Source organism: Astyanax mexicanus, chromosome 20, assembly GCF_023375975.1.
Source record: "Astyanax mexicanus isolate ESR-SI-001 chromosome 20, AstMex3_surface, whole genome shotgun sequence".
Lineage (NCBI taxonomy): Eukaryota > Metazoa > Chordata > Actinopteri > Characiformes > Acestrorhamphidae > Astyanax > Astyanax mexicanus.
The window spans coordinates 10107657-10132159 of NC_064427.1; the positions used below are offsets into that span (position 1 = coordinate 10107657).

Consider the following 24503-nt stretch of genomic DNA (forward strand, 5'->3'; position numbering starts at 1 on the left):
ACGTTAGGTGTTTCTGATAAAGTGGCCAGTGAGTGGAAGCACAATGTGGATTTTAGGTGTTTCTAATAAAGTGGCCAGTAAGCAGAAGCACAAAGTAGATGCCAATAGGTGTTTCTAATAAAGTGGCCAGTGAGTAAAAGCACAAAGTAAGTTTTAGGGGTTTCTAATAAAGTGGCCAGTGAGTAAAAGCACAAAGTAAGTTTTAGGTGTTTCTAATACAGTGGCCAGTGAATGGAAGCATAAGATAGAGATTACGTATTTCTAATAAAGTGGCCAGTAAGCAGAAGCACAAAATAGATGGTAGGTGTTTCTAATAAAGTGGCCAGTGAGTGAAAGCACAAAGTAAATTTTAGGTGTTTCTAATAAAGTGGCCAGTAAGCAGAAGCACAAGGTTGATGTTAGGTGTTTCTAATAAAGTGGCCAGTGAGTGGAAGTACAATGTGGATTTTAGGTGTTTCCAATAAAGTGGCCAGTGAGTAAAAGAACAGTTACAGATTAGCTATGCTGTGCAGTGGACAGTGAGTGTAGCGTTAAGGTAAATAGTACTCCACTGACAATACACTGACAAATTAGTAGATATGGCCAGACCTGAGTTCCTAATGCAACCAAGGCAAAGGGAAATGTGTAGATATATCATGAAATTCAAATGAAACTGCAGAGTGTCTTAATCAACCCATTTTATTATAGAGAAAAGAATAGGAATAAATATAAAGTTTTACCAAATAAGAAAAAATAAAAGTTTTAACAAAGAAACAGTCATCAATTATCAACATCAATACCTTAGAAAATGCCACAGAACAGCCTGAGTAAATTTTTTTATAACATAAATATATAGAATGAAGTTTAAGTGAAATTAATGTCCAGATTTAAATGTTAATTAAATTATTATGGAAAATTAAATTAAATTATTGAAAGTAATCTTAGTTTAAAATCCAGTTTCTATTTTCAATTACCAACCAACATGAAAATACAATGAAAGTAATATCCAGAATCAGAATAAAATTCTAATAAAAATAGTATCCACAATGAAGTAGACCTGTCAGGATAGTCCTAGGAGTGGTCCCAGGAGTAATTGTGATAAATTACATTATCTCTATTATAAGAGCATTGTATGGCAATAATACATTTATATAGTATAATAATTAAATTACACCATTTGCTAGAGGAATTATCTTTTATACATATTCAGACATTACAATTGGATCCTAAATAAATAAAATGAAATTTAAACGAATTTGATTTGAAAATACCAGCCCTTTTACGTTAATGAACTCTCCTAGCTAAGAAAAACTTAATGGGCAGCAAGATTGAATGAGGATATGTAGGGCAAGTCAATAATGTGATTATCATGATCTATGCTTAAGAAATTAATATTCAGCATGAAGATTTAATAAAATAAATATATCCAGAACAAAGCTATAGTAACATTAATTCTATAATAATAGATAGGAAGCAACAGTTACTGACATTACCAAGTGATTCCAAACTTTTTAAACAAATGGTTATGCTGCCTTGATTTTTCCTGACTTTCTTCATTACATAATTCCCACATATAATAAAATATTAATCCCATTAGCACAGTCCTTCAGCTAAATTACTTTCAGTCGTAACTGGCCTTATGTAATATATTATATTAATGTGGAAATTATGCACACTTTGTAATCAAGACATTTAACTACATTGCTGTTTTTCTCATATACGCAGGTTTTATTTTGTCTTGACCTCATTCTTGACAACACAGTCTTCGTAGAAGATCTGAAACTTCTCATCCACAAAGGTGTTCTTCTTCAGGAAGTTCTCCAGCTCCTGCACAGAGAACTCAAACACCTCAGAGCTCTTCTTAGAGTTTAGTGCACGAGAAGCAAAGGCCGGGAACTTGGATCTTTGCTCGTACGGGGCGTTGTGGTCGTAGTCGATGCAGCAGTAGGCCGACCACAGGTACGTGGGGACGGCCAGCCGGTTGATGTTGTGGCGGCGGATCATGCGGCCGGAGGTCGTGACCCCGGTCACTACGTAGGCCGTACCACGGCAGTAGTTGTTGAGGCGGCGGCGGATGTTGTGCTCATGCTGCTTCCATGGGCCGATGTTAAACTGGCGGACCTGTGGCACCACGTTGGTGAGTGTGTACGTAGCTGCTTTGTCGTCGGGGTAAGCCTGGTGCTCGTCGGGGTTCAGGTGGCCTCTCTCGAAGCTGACTGTGTTGGAGTAATCCTCCAGCACAGCCTGGGCATCCTCAAAGCTCTTGTGGATGCTGTCCGTTGGAAATGGCTCCATTTCACCTGAACCTGTAGCAGTGGAGAGCTATAATATGAAGAAAAAAAAACACAACACAATATTATTCAGTTATTAACCCCAGTATTCCCAGACAGACACATCTTAGTCACTTATTGTTATTATATTATTAATATTATTATTATAAAAGTTTATTATTACGTACCTACATAGAAAGCTTTGCAAATGCTTATGTTACACCCTGCTAAAAAAAATCCAGCTGAAGGCCAGCAGCTTATCCAGAAGAAACATACCTCGGTTGTTAACTTGCTCTCGACCAGCATATAGTATGTGTTCTCTGGAAGCTGGTCTTGAGCTGGATTTTTTTTGCAGGAATATTATCATTATTATTAGTTACATAGTAAATTTGCTACATTTTGTTTAAATAAACACTTTTTGTCACGTGTCAAATGTGTCAACACTCTCAGAGTTATTTAATATTAAAATTTTAATATATAAGACATATTATATATTTGTTATATGTTTAAACAACCGGACAGTTAGATAAAGTACACAAATTTGAGAGCATTTCTGTTCAGCTGGAAATGCCAGATAATGTAACAGCAGTATTAATGCAGCTACCATATGGTTTACTAACACAGCAGGTATATGGGGGGGGGGGGGGGGGGTGTTCTGTCCCACCTGCGGCTCGTACATCCACGGCACGTCCACCTTCTTGAACCCGTCTGACCGCTTGAAGGTGTAGGCTGAGTACACGGGGATGTGATCCACCACGTCGTACAGGGTGACGTACCGAGGCCGGCCGTTGTACCGCTGACAGATCTTCTTCAGGGTGTGGTGCTCCAGCCCCCTCGGCGGGGTCCCCATGTACATGAACTGGCGGCACTCCGGGGAGAAGTCCTGCTGCACCTCAGCGCGCGCCGCCGCCGCCAGCACCAACACAGCAAGCACCCGCAGGAGAAGCGCGCACGCGGCCATTGCCTGCACCCAAACAGCGTGCTGCGGCGCGAGCAGAGGAGTATCTGCGGCTGAAGGAGCGTGACCCGCATGGCTCCTCCGCTCCGGACAGTTTTTTGGGACGACATGCAAATAAGCACAACTACAGCAGTGTGTGTCTGTCAGGTGGCTGTGGTATTATATGTACCAAAAGGGGGCGCCAGAAACATGAATGAGTAATCAGAAAACCCAAAGCAGTGGCTGCGTCCCAATTTACGCACTACATGATGGATGGATGGATGGATGGATTGATGGATAGACTTCTTTATTAATATTAATGTACAGAACTTGTTACAGATATAATAGTCTAACAATAATTTACTGAAATGAACTCCACAAATAAATCAAAAAATAAAAGAATATGAACTGCAAAATAAAAAAAAACATTATATGCATTGTGTTATTGTGCAAAATAAAGTAAGATAAAGTGTCAGTTCACTGTAAACATTTAGCAAGGTCCATGTATGACTGTCTAAAGAGTGGATATTAATAAATAGTAGAAGTATCAAGTATCTAATGTCACTTTTTTCAAATGCAACTTTTGAATGATCTCCTGGGCTGGGTTGCACCAATTTTGTGTAAGTTCCTTCTTAAGTTTGTGTGTAAAGTCCTTAGTTAACACTATTTAGTTTCAAAATATCAATTTACTAAATCTGGTTGCACTAGAAACATATTGCCATGGAAACACTGTTTTAAAATTAGTTGAAAACCAAAATGAAAAGTATGTTACTACTTTAGATTTTATATTAAATATTTAATGCAATTCAACATGTAAAAAGACACAGTCAAGTCAAGTAGTTTTATTGTCAATACTGCATATGTACAGGACATACAGATAATTGAAATTACGTTTTCGAGATATGAAGTGGTCTATATCTGGATATGAATTATATGAAATTTTTCTGTAGCAGTCTAATCAACGCTACGCTACAAAATTCACATAATCTGGTGTTACTTTTGTCACACTAGTGATCATTCTAGCCGCTGCTGCGAAGTTTCTTTGCCAAGCTCATATAATCACATCACAGTAAGATTAGTGCGCAGGAAATACAAGCACACTGCCTTTGTGGATTGGAACGCACCCTAGTGTTTTTAAACAGCCTAGGACGTAAGCAGGAACTGGATAGTATATAAATGAAAGCAGGCCAATCAGAGGCTTCTCTGCTCCCGACGTCGTCGAGGCGATCCCTGGATTTGTTATTTTAAATCAAGAATCTGTCGAAACCACTGTAAAAAAAATCGTATATTGTGTACCTTGATCTCATTTTTTGTATTATTGTTATTTTTTTTGTATTTGTTAATAATAACTAATGATATACGATCATGTAAATGGAATTGTGTTGGGATTTTGTAAAGTGTATTTTTGTACACAATACATGTATTACAATTCAATACAAAAGTAATACTCATAATTAATTGTTCATTTATTATTAAAAATATTATTTTAATTTATTATTTTAAAAAGTTTGTTTTGCTTAGTGCCCTAGCCAAGTCTGCGCCTATAGGAACAGACCCAACCGAAGAACGAGGGCTCCAGTTGAGGTGCTCGTTGATTGGTCTAAAGTCCGTCACGTGCTTCACGTTGAACAGCCATTTTTGTAAAACACAAACAACAAGAGGAGCGAAGAGAGAGAAAGTCACGGAGAGCGATTTGGGAAAACAAACAGATAAACTAACAATCAGATAGTTTAGTGTCGGTCGTGCAAAAGACCCGTGCAGAGCTCAGAGACTTACCAGTCGCGTTCGTTCTTTACCCCGAGACTCGTGCACGCGCACGGAGAGCAGTCTTAAAGCGCGGAGGCTCGAGCTGGGGGAGATTTAGCGAGCTGGCTAGCTAGCCTGCTGATGCTAGCTAGCTAGCAGGCAAATATTTTTATGCGAGAATTACAGAAGAAAAACAGGAGTTAATAAAAGGTAAGATTGTATGTGTTTGTAACTTTTGAGTGAAACTGTGAGCGTATTTTCCTGCCTTTCGACTTTCTCTGAAAATCCCGCGACACGCGTTTCAGTCAGAAGGCCCGGAGTCAGTCCCCGAGGTCAATTTTGGAGAGCGAACGCTTTTATGCTGAAGTAACGCCATTGTTGAACCCCGCTTTTTACGTCGTCTTTATCGTTCTCATTTACATGACGCTTGTCCGCTTCATCTGTTTTTCTATGATGGAGTTTAAGCTACAATATTAAGAGTAGTGTAATGTATCGCAGTGCTGTTGGCTAACGCTAGCTAGGTTAGCGAGCTAGTAGTTATTCAGTTAGTTTTAGCTTAGCTTGAAGCTTAGGGTTTCTTGTTCGAGTTTCTGGTCCACCTTAACAGAAACACTGTTGCGTTTAGAAGCTAAACTTGGGCTCCAATTCAACTACTGGAATTTTAAGGTGGACCTGAAAACTCTGTTAAGAAGCTAAAGTTTATCTATTTTTGTTTGTAAATGTTATATAATTGTAGAAACACGTACAAATGATTAGCCAAATCTTGGAGTTAAAACTTGTGGAAGACCTGTGGCTAGACACAGGATTACACAACCCATGTTTTCAGGAATTTAATAAGACTAATATGCGTGCCCAATAATTAATGTCGGCAGATAATATCGCTTTTTGTAGTAACAGACTGCTAAAACTCTATTCCTGTGTAAAATATATCTGGTGTAAAATTACAATAGTCTTTATTTAGGATTAATCCACTGCTTTTCTGTTGTATTCATAGTAAAGGTTGAAGTAAACTTTACCGTTAATTATAATGTAAATTGGCGTTTTTCTGTACTTCTTGCTCGGTGAACTGTATTTTTATGGACTATAAAAGTTTTTTTGTGGTTTGATGAAAATTTGGTGTAAGTTCTGTGTGCAGAATGTGTAGTGTATATTCAAATTCTTAAAGTGTTCCTTTCTTTTTAATATGTTAAAATGTCTAGGTCTGTCATATTTTTTTTATTGGTTTAAAATTTGTTTATGCTATTATGATAAAACATACAATAAAACAGTGTCTTTTAGAGTGCAATGGACTTTTAAATATTAAGAATCTTTAGATAAAGGTAAATGTACATTTTAATGATCTTCCTGACTTATGAATTTTTTTAAGGGTCTCACCTGCCTAACTACTTAATGTGTAATGTTAAGTTTAGAAAAATGATTGTGGTTATTGTAAGATAAATCAATATTGTATACTTTGCGACAGCCCAAATAGTGTCACAAGATGTGTTAACATCTGGTGTATTACACTTCTGGTGTATCTGAAACAAGCAGAAAAAAAGATACATTTCAGTACTGGGTTGCTTTGCTTTCATTCCAACACAAATGAAGAGAAGCAGAGCAGAGGTCTGCACAAAGTGGTCATGTGTGTTATTTATGCGACAAATAGCAGAATTTGTATTTTTTTTTTTAATATAAATATATATTTTTAAAGATTCTTTAAAAATTATTTAATGCTTGAAGTTAACTAGAAACCAAGACCAACCTGCTAATGTAGTTTCAGCCTGTTTGTTTGGTGTGCACCAGAGTTTGAAAGACCACGTTCTCTAATGTACCACACTAGTAGAGTAATTGCCCCAAGGCTCATTGTATTAAAGCCGAAGCTAAAACCTATAAACTCGCCCTAAGTTTGGCGCTTGTTAGGGACGGGCCCTAAAGTAATATCATGATATTTCATGATATGGCCAAACACTAAATAAAAAAAATATATATTTCCAAAATACACTACTGCAACAAAAAAGAAATAGCATTGAATTATTGTGTACAATATGATATGGCACACCCTAACTGAGATATTAAAAATACAAGATGTTTTAGCAGATTTGTTTAATAATCTATAATGTAATGAGACTAATAATGCACTCCAAAAATCTCCGTATATCCAGGACTAAAGTAAATTGTACTGGACAGATATAGTCTGTCTATGTATCTAGATATATAATGGGAAATCAGAACAGTGTTCATATACTTTTGGTAAAAAAAAACCCTGATGTAAAAATTGGTTAAAAAGGTGTGGGTGATATGGAATGATATTTCAGGGTATAATATCGTTCACAATATTAAAAAATGTTTTCGATATCACGTACGATACACCTAGCTCTGGTTTTAATCTCCACCACAATGAACAACTTTGACCCTGGTTTCTCTAGACTAGAGCTTTTCACACCAGACCACTTAAAATAATCTTGTTTGTTACTATTTAGTTATGCAAATTTAGAAAAATAGTTATTTCTTTGCAGTAACAGAAAATAAAGTAAAATCATATCCGTAAGCATAGGTGCTTTAAACAATAAGACTCGCCCCTAATTTGGCGTACTAAAGTTCCTGCTTCATTACTCCACATGGTGGAGCTAATCAAATTAATTAGGCAAACCTGTGGTGAAGAATATTAAATTACTGTGAAACTTAGAGAGCAATTTCTGTCATTGCTAATTTAAGAGTATGTTATTGTCTGCACTTACACAGATGGCGTGAAGTATCGAAATTAATTGTGATCTATTGTGTATTGCAGAATCACAGTTTCGTGATATTGTCATTATCATGGGCAATAGATTGTGGTCTTATCGTATCGTGAGATGCCCTGTGAGTCCCACCCCTGTGCAGAGTGGATGCTATAAAAATGTGATTAAAGAATTTTACCTCATCTTCACCAGTGCTAACTGTTTGTTTAAACCCCTGTTTCTGTTTTTATTTCAGGTGACAAATGCTTCAGGTGTTTGGGAAAGAATTGTGAGCAAACAAGAATTGGGGAGTGAAAACGAGAGAGAGAGAGACAGTGGGAGAGAGAGAGAAAAGAGCACCCAGCAATAGTAGAACATAAAACACAACATAGCTCCCCGAAAACACTGATATTAATGCTGCCATAGTGTACTTGCAACGTCTATTTTGCTTATTAAAAAAAAAAAAACTGTACTGAAGCAGTTTGGGTGGTGTGCCCTTTTTCAGAGCGCTTACATTCATATTCCTCCATATTTGTCTGCAATTCCCTTGTTTCTGGCAGCTGTTAATCCACACTTACAGAGCTCTAAGTAACCAAACCCACCTCAGCTTGCAGATACAGCACCACTTCACCTGCTCCACTCTTCAGCTTGCTCCTGTTCAGTCCTAATCTTTGGACAAGGTATGAAAAATCTTTTGTACTCTATATAGATGATTAATTTAAGTCACTGCACAAGGTTGTTTATTTAGTTTTAATTACTTTTATCATAGAAAATCAGTATTTACAAAACATTGTAAAAAAAAAAAAAAAGTCAGTGAAAGCTAAGCTCCAATTACATCCCATTTTGAACTTGTTTTTGTGATGTTACAAAATGCAGTTCTACAGCCTACAGTTTAGACATCCTCAGTCATCTTGAAGTTATAAAAAATCTTTCAGCCTGAAAGAGGCACAGTACAGAACAGGCAGTCAGAATGTATTCCAGTTTTAAAGGAACAAAATTTTTTATCCCAGAAAGAAGAATAAGTAAAGTGCATTTACACTGTGTAATGTTGGAGTCCCAACATTTGTGGTAGGCTAGTATAGTATAGCTAGACTAATATGTATTTCAGATGAACCCACTTCTGCTTTTCATATGTTGTATGCTCTGTGGGGCTTCACAGTACACAGTACTTTGTAAGATGTTGCAAATGGAAGAGGTGTTGAGGCATAGTCTCACTAGATTTGTATTTTTTGTTTTTATGTCAACAGAGATTTTTTTGAGCCCAGAGGACAAGGAGAATATGACTGCTGAGACGCTTAACTTCGGTCCAGAATGGTATGTTTGTAAACAATATTTTCTCTAAGATGTGTAATTTCCTTTTTTCCCTCTAGTAGATTTTTTGTTTGTGCTTACTTCCTCATGACCAGTGTCTAAACAAGGAAGCAGATGTTTCCTGAGGTTTGGCAATTTACAAAAAACTGATTGGATTGTTTCCCAATTGCTCAGTTAAGTTAATTAGTGTCATCATTATGTTTATAATAATGATGATGATGGTAATTATATTAAATAGTAAACCTTATTTTTCTTTAGTGTGTAAAGCATGAAATCAAGGAGAGTATTGCGTGGTGCATGATAAAAATGTAAAATAAAACCACAACAGAGTTCTACATAACTATGTTAATCTGATCTAATGTGTTGTTTGTATTTGCACAGGCTCCGTGCACTATCCAGAGGAGGGAGCATCACATCCTCTCCTCCTTCTCCAGCAATGCCAAAGTCCAAGCTGGCCGAGTACCGCTATGGCCGCGAGGAGATGTTAGCACTTTATATCAAAGATAACAAGGTGAGAGACTGGCATTGGCGTTCTTTATTCATGGTCTATAATGTATTTATTCTCTATAGAGAAACTGCAGTTAAGGCTGTTAGTTTAAACTTGTGTTTCAAATAACCTGATTACATTTGCCTAGGCTGTTAAAATAGAAAAAAGACAAGAGTTTCTTTATAAATAATGTAATAATAAATATATTATATTTTCCACATACAAAATACTATAGGTGTAATTATTTGTTTTGCAAAAAATTGAGACTACTTCAGTTTCTGAATTTGTTTTTCTGATTGTTATTTATAGGTATATGTTTGAGTAAAATGAACATTCTATAAACTACGAACAACATTTCTTCCAAACAAAAGTATTGTCATTTTGAGCATTTATTTGCAAAAAATGAGAAATGGCTGAAATAACAAAAAAGATGCAGAGCTTTCAGACCTTGAATAATGCAAAGAAAACAAGGTTATATTATGAAGTTTTAAGAGACCAGAAATCAATATTTAGTGTGTTACACACTGCTTTTGGAGAACTTTATGACGTCCTGGTGCAAACATTTTATTCCAGAGTTTTTTAATTGGGTAAAATCAAAGAAACTTATTTTTTGGTGGTCTCTTATTTTTTCCAGAGCTGTGTATAAATAATAAAAAAAAATCACATTATTTGTGTGTTTAGGTCCCAGAGGATATGCAGGATAAGGAGTTTGCTGCTATCCTGCAGGAAGAGCCTCAGCAGCCCCTGGCCTTAGTGCCACTGACTGAAGAGGAGCAGGTAAGTTCATTACAGCATCCCACTTAGAGGCATTACATTTTCCTGCTGACTGTAGCCTGTGCAAGTGGTCTACGCCGCTCTTATATTATATTATCTTTTATATCTTATATATTGCTGTGCAATTAGTTAAATACCAATGAAGTTTCTGTGCCACTGTATTTGATTCCTTAGCGTCCTGCAAATGACACCTGGCCTGATTGTTATAGTTGGAGCTGGTAACTTTTATCAACAGTAAATATGTTTACTAAAATATCCTCAGCCCATGAAGGAGAGAAGACAGAGGCGATAGTCCGTACAGTAATTGGGCCAACCCAGTCCATTCATGATTCTATTTTTTTTCTGTCCACAGAGGAACTTCTCAATGTCTGTTAACAGTGTGGTTGTGCTGAGGCTAATGGGTAAAGGAGGCGGGGCTCCTCCGGCAGGTGTGTCCCGAGGTCGAGGGAGCACCCGAGGAGGACGAGGTGAGTCAGTAGATGCACTCACAACATCACAGTGTATGAATTACAACTATACAGTGTAGTATTTAGGAGTTTAAAATGTTTTCTGCATTATGCATTGCATCTAACAAACGACTTACCTTACTGTCTTTACTGCATCTGTTAGGATTTGGACAAACCAATGCATTCACATAACCTAACAAACCAACATTTTGCCAGTCTGTTAAAGATTTGTGTAAAATATCTGTAAAAATAGATATGTTTTTATGTTTGTTCCTGCAGGGAGAGGAAGAGGTGAAGGAGGATTCTACCAAAGAGGTGTAGAAGAGGAGCTTGGTTTTGGCCGTGGCCGAGAGGTGCACCGTAGTCAAAGCTGGGACGACAGGTTTGCTTTTTTTTTTTTAATAATCTATTGAGCTGTGTTCTACAGTTACATTGAATTGTTTATTATTGATTTATTACATTTTTAGGGTTGTACTACTTGATGTGGTGTGATGTGTTTTAGAGGTGAGCGGCGATTTGAAAAGCCCATACGACGCGAGGCAGGACGGGGAGGGTTTGAGGACGCAGGGACCAGCAGGAAGGATTACACTCGTTCTGACAGCGATAACTGGCGAACACTCCGTGAAGAGCAAGAAGAGGACGGGGGAGAGCTGGGCGGAAGCTGGAGGATAGCAGGCTCCCGTCGCGATGGTATACACACCTTCTCTTATTTTATATCATATTATGATATATTGTATACTTATTTTGTCATGCTGTATAACATGCAGTTGTTTAGCATTCTTCACTTTTGTGTTAAAATGTTTTACCGTTTTTTGTGTGTTTTTGTTTGATTAATCGCACCTAGGGTCCATTAGGCTGTTTACAGTTTTAATTTCTCTTCTTTGATCATATTTTTATTTAAAATATAATGTACTCTTTAAAGATGGGGGCCCTCGCTCTGCTGGGTGGAGAGACCACGTAATTGGAGAAGGCCGGAGAAGAAAGTTTGACTTTGACTTCCGGGATGGAGATGTCAGCCGGCGGAGGAGTGGAAGCGAGGGAGGAGAAGACGACAGAGACGGGCTGCCAGAGTGGTGTACTGATGAAGAAGAGGGAGAGATGGGCACCTTTGACTCCACAGGGGCTTTTATGTGTGTTAAGGTGGGTCTCTCCTCTTAGATACATGTGAGCATATGCAAGGAGACATACAGGTAAATGTTTTTTTGCAAAGGCTGTAAAGTTGTTGTAAAACACAGAGTAAGTGTGTGTGTCGGTCTGGTCTTTTAGAAGACATCAAGAGATGTGATCCCAGAGGACCAAGAGCTGGAGTTTGAGGCTCTAGAGGAGGAAGAAGAGGCTGGACAAGAGAGAAAGGACAGCACTTCTGAAAAAGGTGAGATGAAGCTTTTGTACCTGTCAGTTTGAAGTGTAATGCTTTACTTAGATCCATTCCCATTTCTCTTTTGAATCTCTACCCCTTATTTTTGAGTGTGACCCCTTCCCCTTAAAACAGAGTTACAAGAGGAAAGGGTGAAATCCTCCCTCTAAGAACTGGGAAAACCCATCAGTCACCAACTGATCTAGCGGGTTAAATTTATATAGACAGATTATGCACACAGACTTTTTGTATGTTGTATATGATCTTCCCTTTCCTGCTTTTCTGTTTCTTTTCAGCAGAGGATGCTGAAAATTGTGGAGTGTTGGAGGGAGATGTTAAGGCTTCTTCTCCTGCTGCCTCTGTTCCTGCTCCCACTCACCTCTTCGAGCAGGAGACCCCCTTGCCTTCTGTTACACTCCCCTTAAAGCCCAGCCTTCAGCCTAGTGAAGGTATGTGTCTAGTGCGGGCTTGTGTTGCAAAGTTTGTGGAGTTTAAGGCTGACTAAGGGACATTGTTGCAAGCTTATTTAGACATATCAGTGTCCTGGACCTGCATATTATAAGTCATCACACTCTTAGTTTAAATTGTGTTTAGTTAGTAACTCTCAGTCTAACTTTGGATACATAGCACACTATCTAAATAGATAATTATATTACATAACAAAATCTGTACTGCAATCCTTACGAAACTTTACAGATTTTTTTTTTCTCCTTAATAATCCAGAGCGTTTACCAAGTTAAAAAGATGATTGTGTGTTTTTTAGTTCCAGCTCCAGTAGGGGGCAGCACCCAACCCAGTAAGAATTCCTCAGTTTCTGTGGCTTCCTCTCCCCCCACTGCTGTTTCGGAGCATCCAACACCAGGAGGAGATGCAGAGGAGGAGGATGGCATGAAGCACCTTCAGCAGGTCAGTGGATTTGCACAGAACTAGTGGTGTTTGCGGAATTTCTTCGCAAACAAACTCAAGCACACCTAATTCCATTTGGTTAATCAGTTTATATCTGTGCTCATCGCACTGATCGTGTGTGCTGCTTTGTTGTAATGAAAACCTACTGCCACACTTGCAGTAATGTGGGCGATACCAGGAAAACCCTCTCTACAGTGTACAGCTAATTGCTTTAAAAAAAAAATCTTATGTGCTTGGTAGAGATGTCTCGATGTCTCCTGGGAATTTACCTTTCTTGTATTTTTTTATTTTTGATAGGAAGCAGAGAAGATGGTCGCTTCTCTTCAGGATACTTCTCTGGAAGAGGAGTGTTTCACACAAGCACTTCAAGAAAGCCACAGTGCTGCCGCTCACAACCACACGCATTCTGCTGCGCACACACACCCGCACCCCACCACACATCCTTTCTCTCACTCCTCCAGCGCCTTGGCGCTGACTCATGAGTCAGCAATGAAGTGGTTCTACAAAGACCCTCAAGGAGAGATCCAAGGTAAGCATACATGTTGGCACAAATACTTTTATAGTTTGTTCCTTACTGAAATAACACACTTAATATTTGTGTGAATAATCAAGTTTGTCTTCTTAAACCTGAGACAGTAGATCTGCTGTTTAGCCCAGACTTTAAACCACGTAAGGACTGTGCACTCTCAAATTTACACAAATACTATTGTTAAGTGAGATTCAAAAGGTCAGAGCTGTCATACAGAGTTTTCTTTGTGTCTGTTTCAGTATTGTGAGAACATCATCCTGTATTGCATCATCTAAATCTAATGTTTCCTGTTTCTTTTTCCCCAGGTCCATTTAGTCCAGTGGAGATGTGTGAGTGGTTCCAGGCAGGCTATTTCACTATGACCCTACTGGTGAAAAGGGGCTGTGATGAGGGATTTCAGCCTCTGGGAGACGTTATTAAGATGTGGGGACGTGTGCCTTTCTCTCCAGGACCTTCGCCCCCTCCCCTGCTGGTAGGAGAAATAGGGCATTTTTAATTATTTTTATTTTATAAACTTATGCAACAACCCCATCCCCTTGTAAATAAGTTTAATCAAACATCTAAGCCCTGCTTGGTGTTAAATTCTTTTTTTTTTTTTTTTTTTTTTTTTTTTTTTTTCCCAATTTTGCACAAAATTTAACGAACTGCTTTTAATGTTATGTTTTACAAAATAACTAAACATCTCATGCTTTCCGCAAACACAGTAGGTTTTGGCGATTTGGCCCTGTAATAATGTCACAATATTTTAGTGTATTTATGTGATAATATTCTTGGTTATCTGAAATCATTATATATTTATATGCTGGACACCGTATGAGCGCACCGCTCAGCCGTTCAGCCAGAAAACAGATCTGTGCGTTGGGCAGGGGCGGGGCAGATTACGGCGGAAGTAGGAGTCAAACTTGGTGCCTTAATTAACTTGCGTTAAAAAAATAGTAACGCGTTACTGATTGCAAATTAACAGCTTGCGTTAACGCTTTAACGTTGACACCCATAATATATATATATATATGTGTGTGTGTGTGTGTGTGTGTAAAGAGGCTGTATATTCAAATAATTCATCTTTTTTTTTTTTTAACAATAACTTACCAAAAGTCTGATTTTGTATAAAATTTAACAAGGGAATATAGCAACAAAAAGTCTACCACAATACTGAAGTAAAGAATATTTAATGCATGCATATAAACTGTAAACTTCTGTTTTCACGATATGAATATTTTTCACTGTATGACTGTGTCATGATGTATTGTGTACAGTATGAAATGGCACATGGTTATTTGTGAATATAAAGCCAGACAAGTGCTCTTCAGTTGCATTTTGTCTACTTGGTGTTTGGTGGCAAGCGTTAAGATGTGCTGTTGCTCTTTTAGGGCAACATGGACCAGGAGTTCCTGAAGAAGCAGTTAGAGCAGGCAGCCACAGCTGCTCTATACCAGCAGCTTCATTCAAGATTCCAACACCATAACCGGTAACTTTTTCAGTACATAAACACATTTTGTTTGTTTGTACTTTGCTATAGCTTTTACAATTTGTGTGCCTGGGCCTTTAGTCAGTTGTAATGTAATGTACTCTGTACTCTTTAGGGAGTCTGGGATGATGCCTCCGATGAACCGGTCCGTGTCAGTGCCAGAAGCAGGGCCCATGTGGGACATGCATACCTCATCCACACAGCCACCAGGTAAACTATTTCTACCCTCCTAGCCAGCATTTACTACCACAAAGGCTTCTGTTTCAGTTTCTTACCTCTGCACTGTCTGCTTTTCTGTCTCTTCAGGCAGCGATTCTGGTCTGTGGGACTTAACCATGAGTAACTCACCTCAGGGTCCAACTATTGAGCAGCTGCAGAAAGTAAGTTTTTATTTTTTTTTTCGCCTCTATTCATACAGTATGCTACTTTACCCTTGTTATTAGTGTTTAATATAATGTTTTATTTAAATATAATGAGTTTTATTTACTTTAAAATGCTTAATCAGACTTTTGTCTCTGTGCACATCAGCTCCAGCAGGAGAGGCGTGAAGCTGAACTCAGGGCGAAGAGAGAAGAAGAGGAGAGGAAGCGTCGAGAGGAAAAGAGGAGGCAGCAGGAAGAGCAGAAGAGGAGGGAGGAGGAGGAGCTATACAGGAGAAAACAGGTGAGGCAGAGAGCTTACCTGAACTTCACTGGAAAGGCAAATTGCCCATAATTTCCATCTTTTTCTGTTATTTCCCATCACAGATTTGTGAAATTGCAAGCATTGTTTTAGTTGCTTAGATTCCTGGATGTTCTGTAGTGATGTTTAGCAGCTAGTTCTCTGGTGTTATCCTGTTTGTTGGCTTGTAGGAAGAACACCCCCCCCCCCCAACAAATGACAGCTGTTCCAACAAGAAAATACAAGATGCCACACTGTTCATTAAGTAAAATTAAAACCCGCTGAGATCGTGTGTGTGTGTGTGTGTGTGTGTGTGTTCTACAGCAGTGTCGTCAGCAGCAGGAGCTCATTATGAAGCTGCTCCAGCAGAGCCAGCAGCAGTCTGCACAGGGAGGCTCCAGCTGGAGTTCATCCCAGTCCGGACCTCTTTCTCTCGGCAAAGCCCAGGGGAAGAACTTAGGTCTGCTGGAGCTTGAGGCTGAGAGACTGCACAAACAGCAGCAGCAGAGAGCCCAACAACAGCAGAGGGTAAAACACAGACAGCTGTATTCATTAACAATTGTGTTTGTTTCAGACTGAGAATAAATAATTATGCATAAATAGGATCTAACTTTAAATCTTTACATAGAAGGAATTAATTAGATGCAGCAGTGGTATTGATGTATAAGTGGACCCTTTGGATATCTTGTAGGCCCTTGTTGACCCTTTTTTTTTGTCAATTTTAAAATATGATCTGTTCAATTATATGTAAGTCAATATAAATTGAAGCCTTATTAGAAAGTAAACTCATCCCAAAATCCGTTTTTTAAGCTTATCCCCTGATCAAAATGCACCCAATTCAGATGTTTTATTCAGAGCTGTTATTCAGAGCTGTTTCCTGCTGATGTATAATCTTCTGTTTATAAATTAGTCACCTGCTAAATTCCATAGGAACTGTGCCGAATCTTCTGCAGCAAAAATTATTTTTTACCAAACCTGCCATTTTTCTTACATATGCATATGTTGGTATAGTCTATATATTCATAGATGTCTTGGTGTGAAAGGCTCTTATAATCAGATATTCTCAAATCTCTCGTATTTATAGTTAGATTTTTTTTTCTCCCAAAGTAATGTTTTAAAGGGGAATTCAAGCCTGTATGAGTAAATGATCATAAATATTAAATGAAATGTGTCTTTGTGTAGCTGGCAATGAGTCAGTGGGGTGATAGCTCTGTGGGCATGTGGACGGGATCAGGTTTGGAGGGAAAGGTCGGCAGTTCCAGTGTGGGTGGTATGAGCATGTGGGACGAGGCTGTGAAGAACCAGAGCAATCACCGAAACATGGGCTTGAAGACCAGCCTCAGCAGCCCCTCCCTCAGGTACACACACAAGCACACATCCATCAGGCATCTTAATTATAGTGAATATGTTTAAGTACCGTTGTTTGAGTTATTCATTTTGTGCATATATATACATTTGCTAAGAAACACTTGCACACTTTAGGCTAATTTATACTTCTGCATGAGGCCTCCCTGTAGCCTACCCTGTGAGAGCACACTAGGCAATGAAGGACGTTTAGACTTCTGCTTGCTGTGTCTGACGTGTCTGCGGCTGTGTGTTGGTCAACAGTTTAAACTGCGAAGTGGGAATGTGTGGGCAGGGAACACGAAGCCCAGTGGACCAATCGCCTCTGCGGCTGTCTTTGTCGCGTACTTGTATTGCTAGAGAGATGTGTTGGTTGTGGCGTAGGGTCTGTGCCTTAAATTGAATGTAGAGCAGAATATATCCTACTATTGTTTTGGGCTCTCGTTAAGAACCAAATGAGAGGGACACTGCTTTTTATTTTATTACATTTTCTTGTGTCAAATCTAGTACACAGAACATAAATTTAAGATGAAAGTTGTCCTGCTTAGTGTTTATTTGGTATGATTTAATATTTAATAAGGTTTTTATAATCTCTATATGCTCTAACACTCTAGTGATCAGTACATGCTAAATCGCCGGAAGCGTACTGAGGATGAGGATCGGCTGCTGAAGCTGTTGCAGGGAATGAAGCCTCAGGATGGCTTTACCACATGGTGTGAACAAATGCTACACGCTCTCAACGCCTCCGCCAACAACTCCTCCTCTCCGGATGGTAATGCACTCTCACCCCACCCCTTTAAGGATTTTTTTTTTTTTGGCATTATCATTTCACATTTCATTGTATTTATACAAATAGCTGAAGACCCATTGCCTTAAATCACAATAGCATAAAGCAATGGGCTGGTACTGATTTCAAGTTTAAAAGAAATGCCAGCGAATTTACTTAAAACTTTGTTTCTAAAATGAAATAAACAGGTGTATTTTTCACATTTTTTTCTTCAGTGGCCACTATTGTGACATTCCTGAAGGAGGTGGAGTCGCCTTATGAGGTTCATGACTTCATCCGCTCATATCTGGGTGACACCGTTGAAGCCAAAGAGTTCGCCAAGCAGTTCTTGGAGCGCCGTGCCAAGCAGAAAGCTAACCACCAGAGACAGCAGCAGCAGGTGAGGGTCATGTTTACTTAACCTGCCTAGTGTGTGTTTACTAAAAGTAATAAATGTATTATGTCCTTAAACATGGACCCCAAGGCAGTGATTGAACTGAGTTTTAAATGTTTGAGTTGAGATTCTTTTTGGACTGGGAGATGTATTATTAATAATAATAATAATAATAATAATAATAATATTTTAAGCAGAAATATAGTATTGAGAACAACGTATGGATCTGAGATTTTTCAACCACATGTTTAATCAGTTTATTAGACTAGGAATGTATGTATGTATGATTCCCTGTTTATCTTGTCTCTGTAGTTGTCTAAGGAGGTTGCTGGGCTGAATATGAACTTCCCATTACAGGTAAGTTCGATCTCTTTCTCTCTGTAAATATGTTCACTTGATTCCTAGTCATATTCAGTGTTAAAAACTGTTTAGCGATTAAACCTGATGCTTTTGAAACGTGTCCTAGATTTTAAAGGCAACATTGTTTTTCTTTATTTAAATTAATGTTTTTGTTTACTTCCAGTCCATGTTCCAGGCAGCACATGTGAATAAAAGTAGCAGCATGTATGACAGTCAGGGGGGGAAGATGAAGAAGAAGCCCAGCATGATGCTTCACTCTGATCCCAGCATTCTCGGTGAGCAGAACAGTACACACACACACACACACACATTCCTGCCAAGTAAAAATGCTCCACTCTGATCCCCACATTCTCTGTGATATACTTAATTAAACACATCCCCCAAGAGATTGTTCTGTTTAGTAATAAGAAAAGGCTTATACATGTGAAATAATACAGATTGTCAGAATAGTCTAGAGGGGAAAATCAACAATACTGCTTGTTGTATTGAATGCTTCTAAAAAATGATTTAGACCTGCCAACAGCTAAGCATTTTGTGTATTGGGCTGGTATTTTGACCTTCTAGTACACTTGTACGATTCCATATTCTAAAGTACACAAATAGTTTGATCTTGTTGATTTTGCACATTTCCTTCATGTTCTCCCAAGGTTGTCTGTGTGAGAGTGTTTGCCACTGCTCATGCTGATTATCAACGCTGATTTATGTCCGGTTAGCACGAACGCTAATCCAGCAAGCTACCACTCAGTAACGCAGGACATTACAATAATTTATTAGAAAAAAAAACATAATTAAGTTATTATAATACAGTTAAAAGTTCTGTTGTATATTTGGCTTAATACTTTCATATATAACTATCCAGATTAAACCCAGATCAGCAACAACATTAAGATCACCTTCATATATACATTACACTGGCCAGCCATAGCATTTATAATCACCTTGTTTGTTTTCTTCTGCTAAAGGAAAAGATGCATCAATCATTTTATATTTGCATCGCAGATCTCTGAATTGTAATTAAATTAAATCGTAAGGTGCCTAGATTCCCCACCCCTATTTTATACTAAGATGTCCACATCCTTTAAAAGTGGGTCTTCCTTGTGCCGCTGCAACAGATCTTACCTTTAAAGGCATGGACTCCTCAAGACCTCTGAAGGAGTTCTGTGGGATGTGTTGGATGGTATTTTGTGGTTCACATCACTGATCCTTGGGCACCATTGGCTTTTTCACTGATAATCTACAATGCCAACCACCACATCAGTCAGGCTTGGTAAGGTTGTAGTGCATTTGACACAATGCTAACGCTAACAGCCAGTCTCGGCAGTGCTGCAGTAATATCACAAAAGTCTGGCTTGACACAGTTAAAGCAGATGAATGGAAGAAAAGAGCTGTGACTAATACGCAGCATTTGATTTGCTCTTGGATGTTGGTGCTTTAGAATGAATTTTTAAAAGTTAGTCCTTGTGTGGCTAGCAAAACTCAGTTTAGTGCATTCCTAATAGAAGAAATGCACGCTTGCATGAAGTAACATTTTATCTGTATTCTTGTTCCTGCACAGGCTATTCGTTCCTGGGCTCCGGAGAACGAATGATGCTGGGTGAGCTGGAGACAGTGGAGGATTACTGATCCAGCTGAAACAAAACTACTTGAGTCTACCTGAGGCCTTAACCTGGAGCAAACTAGCAGATGAATGTGCACTGTTCAGTGAGAGAGAGAGGCGAGCTACACACGTCTAACTCTCACTTCTCTCTCTCTCTCTCTCTCTCTCTCTCTCACTGTCTCCCTCATTCTTTTCTCTGCCTTTCAAAATCTCCTGCTCCGACACCCACAGGAGGGGGAGAGGCATAGATAGAGGAGTAGAGGGAAAGTGTGTCTGTGTGTGTGTTTGTGTGTCTGTATTTACACCTCTTTCAGTAAGCACCTTAACTAAGCTATTGCACTTTATTACCAGTTTCAATATTTGAAATGGAGTTGTTTTTTATAACAATGCAAAACATGTGAATATATTGTTGCATATATTATGTGTAGAATATTTGTAAACAAACAAACGAGTGCTCATGAATTCGTCTGGAAGGTTCGGAATGGAGCATATGGTGGGATTTTTTTCCCCACTTAAGGGGGGGTGAATCCTCTCTTGAAAGATAAACACTGTTGTATTTTTTTTTGTTTTGTTTTTTTTTCTAATGAAAGGTAAAGCTATAAAAATCTGAATTTAAAAACTTGAAGATTTGCACTTGTTTAAATGAAAAACAAAAAAAAATGCAAAAAAAAAAGTTTAGATTAGGTTATAGAGTTTTTTATTTTATTTTTTTGTAAGCATGATTGTAACTGAGTGTCAGAGTGTGAGTGTGTGTGTGTGTGTGTGTGTGTAATGTGAAGAAAAGTCTGCACAAAGTTTATTACTGACATGTGTAAAAGAAATGCCATGTTTTTATTTTGTTCAATGAAAATTTTGTACTTCATCAAACATGTAAAAAAAACAAACAAAAAAAAAAGAACTAAAGTGTGTGTGCAGGCATGCGCCCGTGTGTATGAGTGAGGGAGATTGTAATATCTCACTTGTAAATAGGTTCTTAAAGAGACAGATTGGACAGTAAAACATTTGTGTACCAGCATTACCAAGCCAAGTGTTCGAATTGTACACAGTCGCAGTTCCACACTCGGCCTGCTGGAGGGCAGCGCTTCGCTTAGTCAGTCTGTGGTGCTGTATTTGCCTCTATTTTTTCAGTGGGCCCGTGGGAGCATGTGGGATAGTGTAGCCTAAATGTTTTATGAACACCATAAAACTGTGTAACTGCATTATTACCCTTGTTTTCTCACCCTCAACTCGGCGCATTCTCGGTCCCAAGGACGGGATGTGGACTTATTGCCTTTTGTGCTGTGTGTGTGTGTGCGCGAGAGAGTTTGTTTGAGACAGTGTGTATGGCTGGTGTTCAGTCAGTCCCCATAATGCTGTGATCTGTGTGAGTGTGTGCACGAGTGACTCGTGTTGCTTTCATTTTTTCATTGCTGTTAAAAATGTTATTTTTATATCGTTGTTGCAAACAAAGTATTTCAACTCGTATGATTTGGAGCACTTTTGAGGCTGCTACCTTATTGTATTTTTTTTTGTTTGTTTTTAACTATGTTTTTATTAAGTTGTTTCCATAGTTTTGCCTCTTTGGGAAGTATATTACAAATGAATGTATTCCTAAACAAAGCAAAATGTATAACGAAGCATCAAAAAACAAGGCAGCGCTCGACTTTGTCTTGCGAGGTGCTGAAATTGCTAGTGTGTAAAAATGCTCTTCAATCAGAAGAGCAAAATGTGGAGTGGCACATCCTGCTGCTGTTTCCAGAAATTTCTCCAGCGGTAGGAGCAGCAGAGTGCTTTAGTCTCATCTAAAACTTGTGGAGGGTCAACAGCCTGGCCAATTGGAGCCAAGGACCTGCGTGGTGTAGCATTACTATAATTGTGATTTATTTTATTGTTTTTGTTTTCTTAAAGAAGTTAGGAATTGTTGAATTCTTTTTACCTTCCTAACTGTTTTATGTGATTTTGTTACTTTTTTATGTTAATGCCCCCATTTTGTGAAAAAGAAATGAAGGATTGGTTTCTTTTTTCTTTTGTACAATTTCTCACATTAGTTCAATTTGATTAGTTTTTTTTTTTTTTTGGTTCACCCCAGTTGTTCACACCAGAAAAAAACAGAGAAAGGCTTCTAAAGATGGGGGCCAAGGAGATTATTGGTACTTGATCTTGAAGAAACAATTCATGCTTTAATAGTATTTTTCTCTTCGATCTCACTTGTGGATTATATTTTTGCAAAATGAAACATTTAGGAAGATTTTACAGCGCATGACTAAGAAGACCCAGTGAGAGAACTGAGGGGAGGGGTGGGGGGGGGACTAACAGCGGATTAAGCTGACTGCTCCTCAGGAGGTCACAGTGAGGCCGTAGGCCGTATCGCGCCCTCCTGAAAGCTCCACTTGTGGTTGGAGCTGGACTTGAGTACTCTTTGTCAAATGAAGGAAAGTCCTACACCATTCCAGGCAATGGTTGGTTGAATGTTTGACAAAAAACCCTTTATACTAGACAATTATTTTGAAATTGCATTTCAGAGTTTTAGTGTTTGGAAGAACTGGTCATCGAGTTTGTCCGGAAACCCAGAGCAAACTGCATTTTGGATTCGGGTGAAAGATTCGATTAAGGACCTTTAACCATTCCACACTTGTTCTCGTGGACTAAATCCCAGAGACTGCTGTCGCCAGCTGTGTTCTTCACTGAGGACAAAGATTCCCACGGTGACGTGATTTACAGTCGTGATGCAGTCGATGTGGATCATAAACCCTGCAGGAACTGAGCAGAAAGGGCAGGTAAGAGACCAATTTATTTTCATCTCTTGTTCAAGTGAATCATACACTTATGCAATCATGCATTAAATAGATACTTTATCAAAACATTGTTTTATTGAACTAATAACCTACACACAATACATTGCAGTTCTTTATTCTGTTAACTATTTTTTAATGTAAAATATGTAATGTAATACAAATGGCATTTAAATGTTATTGATCAGATAAAAAAAATAAATAATTAAATTCACTGTTATCATTTTGTGACATCTCCCTAATATGATTTATTTCACTTCAATATTGCATATACTCAGTGGGGTTTCAACACTGACATGTTGGATCATTCATGTCTGGTGACACTGATGCAGCTTTTTTTTTTTCCTCCAACAGCTCTTTTGTGGGCGTGACCAAATGCCAGGATTTAGCTGCAGGCCCAAAACCTACATCATTCTCCACCTGGCCTGAGCTACAGCCTTGACTGGAACTCTCTCTTATATATATACACACACACACTCACTCTCTCTCTCTCTTTTTTTTCCTCTCTCTTTTTTTCTCGCTCTCTCTCTGTCTTGCGCTCTCTCTACCTACTATATGGACAAAAGTATTAGGACCTCTTAATCATGGAATGTAAGTACTTCCTTCTTCCCCTCAGATGTTTAAAATCCAGCACCTAACATTAAAAAATAATGTTCTGAGTGACTGTCAAAACTGAGTGGTAGTATTGAAGAGTGAAAGCGTTTAGGAACCACAGGAATTTAAAATGTAGTAAATTTACAGAGCCGAGTTGCCGGAGTCCTAAGGAGCATAGTGTATAAAAACTCTCCAACACTCCAGCGCCCTATTAATCCCAGTTGATGTAGAAGGGGAGCTGTATTGATCATGTAGGTATCAATACTTTTGTCTTTTTAGTGTATCTGTACTTTATCACACTGTCTTCTTCCCTTTATTCTCTCACCACATTTCTTTTCCTCTCTTGTTCGTTAGACCAGTGGTTCTTTAATCAGTCATTAGAGACTTTCAGAGACAGGAAAGAAGTGTGGACCACCTCAGGAGTTCCTGAAGACTGGTTTTGAGAATCAATACATTTAGACCACTGTTTTTCAACCCTTTCCTAGTGTGTGTGTTTTTGGAGAAGCTGCATATGCACAAGTGTATGGAGTATGGTGGCCCTGGATGCCGTGTAAATATTGTAAATTAATGGTGTTCTTTAGTTTGATTAACCTCAGTCTTGTTTTTCTTTCTTTCTTTTTTTCTTTCGGTTTGTTTTTCATGCCTTAACTGTACAGAGTAAAACTACAGGGGACAGTTTAAGCTGTACCCACTAACACATACTTGTTAGATAAACAAAACAACCCATCCAGGTTTTGTTCTGTGTACCAACCTCCAGCATTTGTGCACCACTCAGTAATGTGTATAGCCAATTCTGGAGCTGGAAGACATGCATTTAAACAATACTCTGTTTACTGTTCCTCTGTTTAGCATTTAAGTGAAAACGGCAGCAGTTTTCCAACTTATGGACTGTAATAATACCAAGTTTGCAAGAGTAATTTTACCGTTCTAATAATAAAGACAGAGTAGACCTCCCTCTTTAAGAGCCAGCTGATGAGTGGACTAGTGAAAATAAGTCTGCTGGAGGGAAGGTAACCCAGCAATGAATAGGGGAATAGTTGTATTTTTATTTTGTCAATTTTCTTTGAACAGATGAAACTATGTTAAACTGATAATAAAGTTTTTAAATGTT

General features: G+C 38.5%; 2 protein-coding genes across 5 annotated transcripts; one reads left to right on the top strand and one right to left on the bottom strand.

Moving 5' to 3' along the window:
* Positions 1 to 1684: 1684 nt before the first annotated feature.
* zgc:172339 (uncharacterized protein LOC564384 homolog) lies at positions 1685 to 3582 on the bottom strand. Its single transcript, XM_007236056.4, has 2 exons — positions 2914 to 3582; positions 1685 to 2301 (listed from the first exon to the last, which is right to left on the bottom strand). Exons 1-2 carry the CDS (start codon positions 3208 to 3210, stop codon positions 1708 to 1710), a joined length of 891 nt encoding a protein of 296 aa, XP_007236118.2. The 5' UTR covers positions 3211 to 3582; the 3' UTR covers positions 1685 to 1707.
* Positions 3583 to 4810: 1228 nt separating this feature from the next.
* Positions 4811 to 24503, top strand: gigyf1b (GRB10 interacting GYF protein 1b). Of its 4 annotated transcripts, XM_022667233.2 has the most exons (27): positions 4811 to 5142; positions 7700 to 7770; positions 7885 to 8308; positions 8876 to 8942; positions 9321 to 9450; positions 10108 to 10203; positions 10553 to 10667; positions 10926 to 11028; positions 11149 to 11336; positions 11569 to 11786; positions 11913 to 12018; positions 12300 to 12452; positions 12767 to 12909; positions 13207 to 13438; positions 13744 to 13910; positions 14809 to 14906; positions 15022 to 15116; positions 15213 to 15286; positions 15435 to 15569; positions 15891 to 16094; positions 16749 to 16924; positions 17525 to 17682; positions 17913 to 18076; positions 18383 to 18427; positions 18594 to 18705; positions 19986 to 22783; positions 23153 to 24503. In XM_022667233.2, the coding sequence occupies exons 4-26, from the start codon at positions 8908 to 8910 to the stop codon at positions 20051 to 20053; spliced, it is 3015 nt and encodes a 1004-aa protein (XP_022522954.2). In that variant the 5' UTR covers positions 4811 to 5142; positions 7700 to 7770; positions 7885 to 8308; positions 8876 to 8907; the 3' UTR covers positions 20054 to 22783; positions 23153 to 24503. The 4 variants fall into 4 exon arrangements, with proteins under 4 accessions (XP_022522954.2, XP_007236113.3, XP_049324975.1 ...); XM_007236051.4 differs by lacking the exon at positions 7700 to 7770; XM_049469018.1 differs by lacking the exon at positions 7700 to 7770 and having other exon boundaries at positions 15894 to 16094.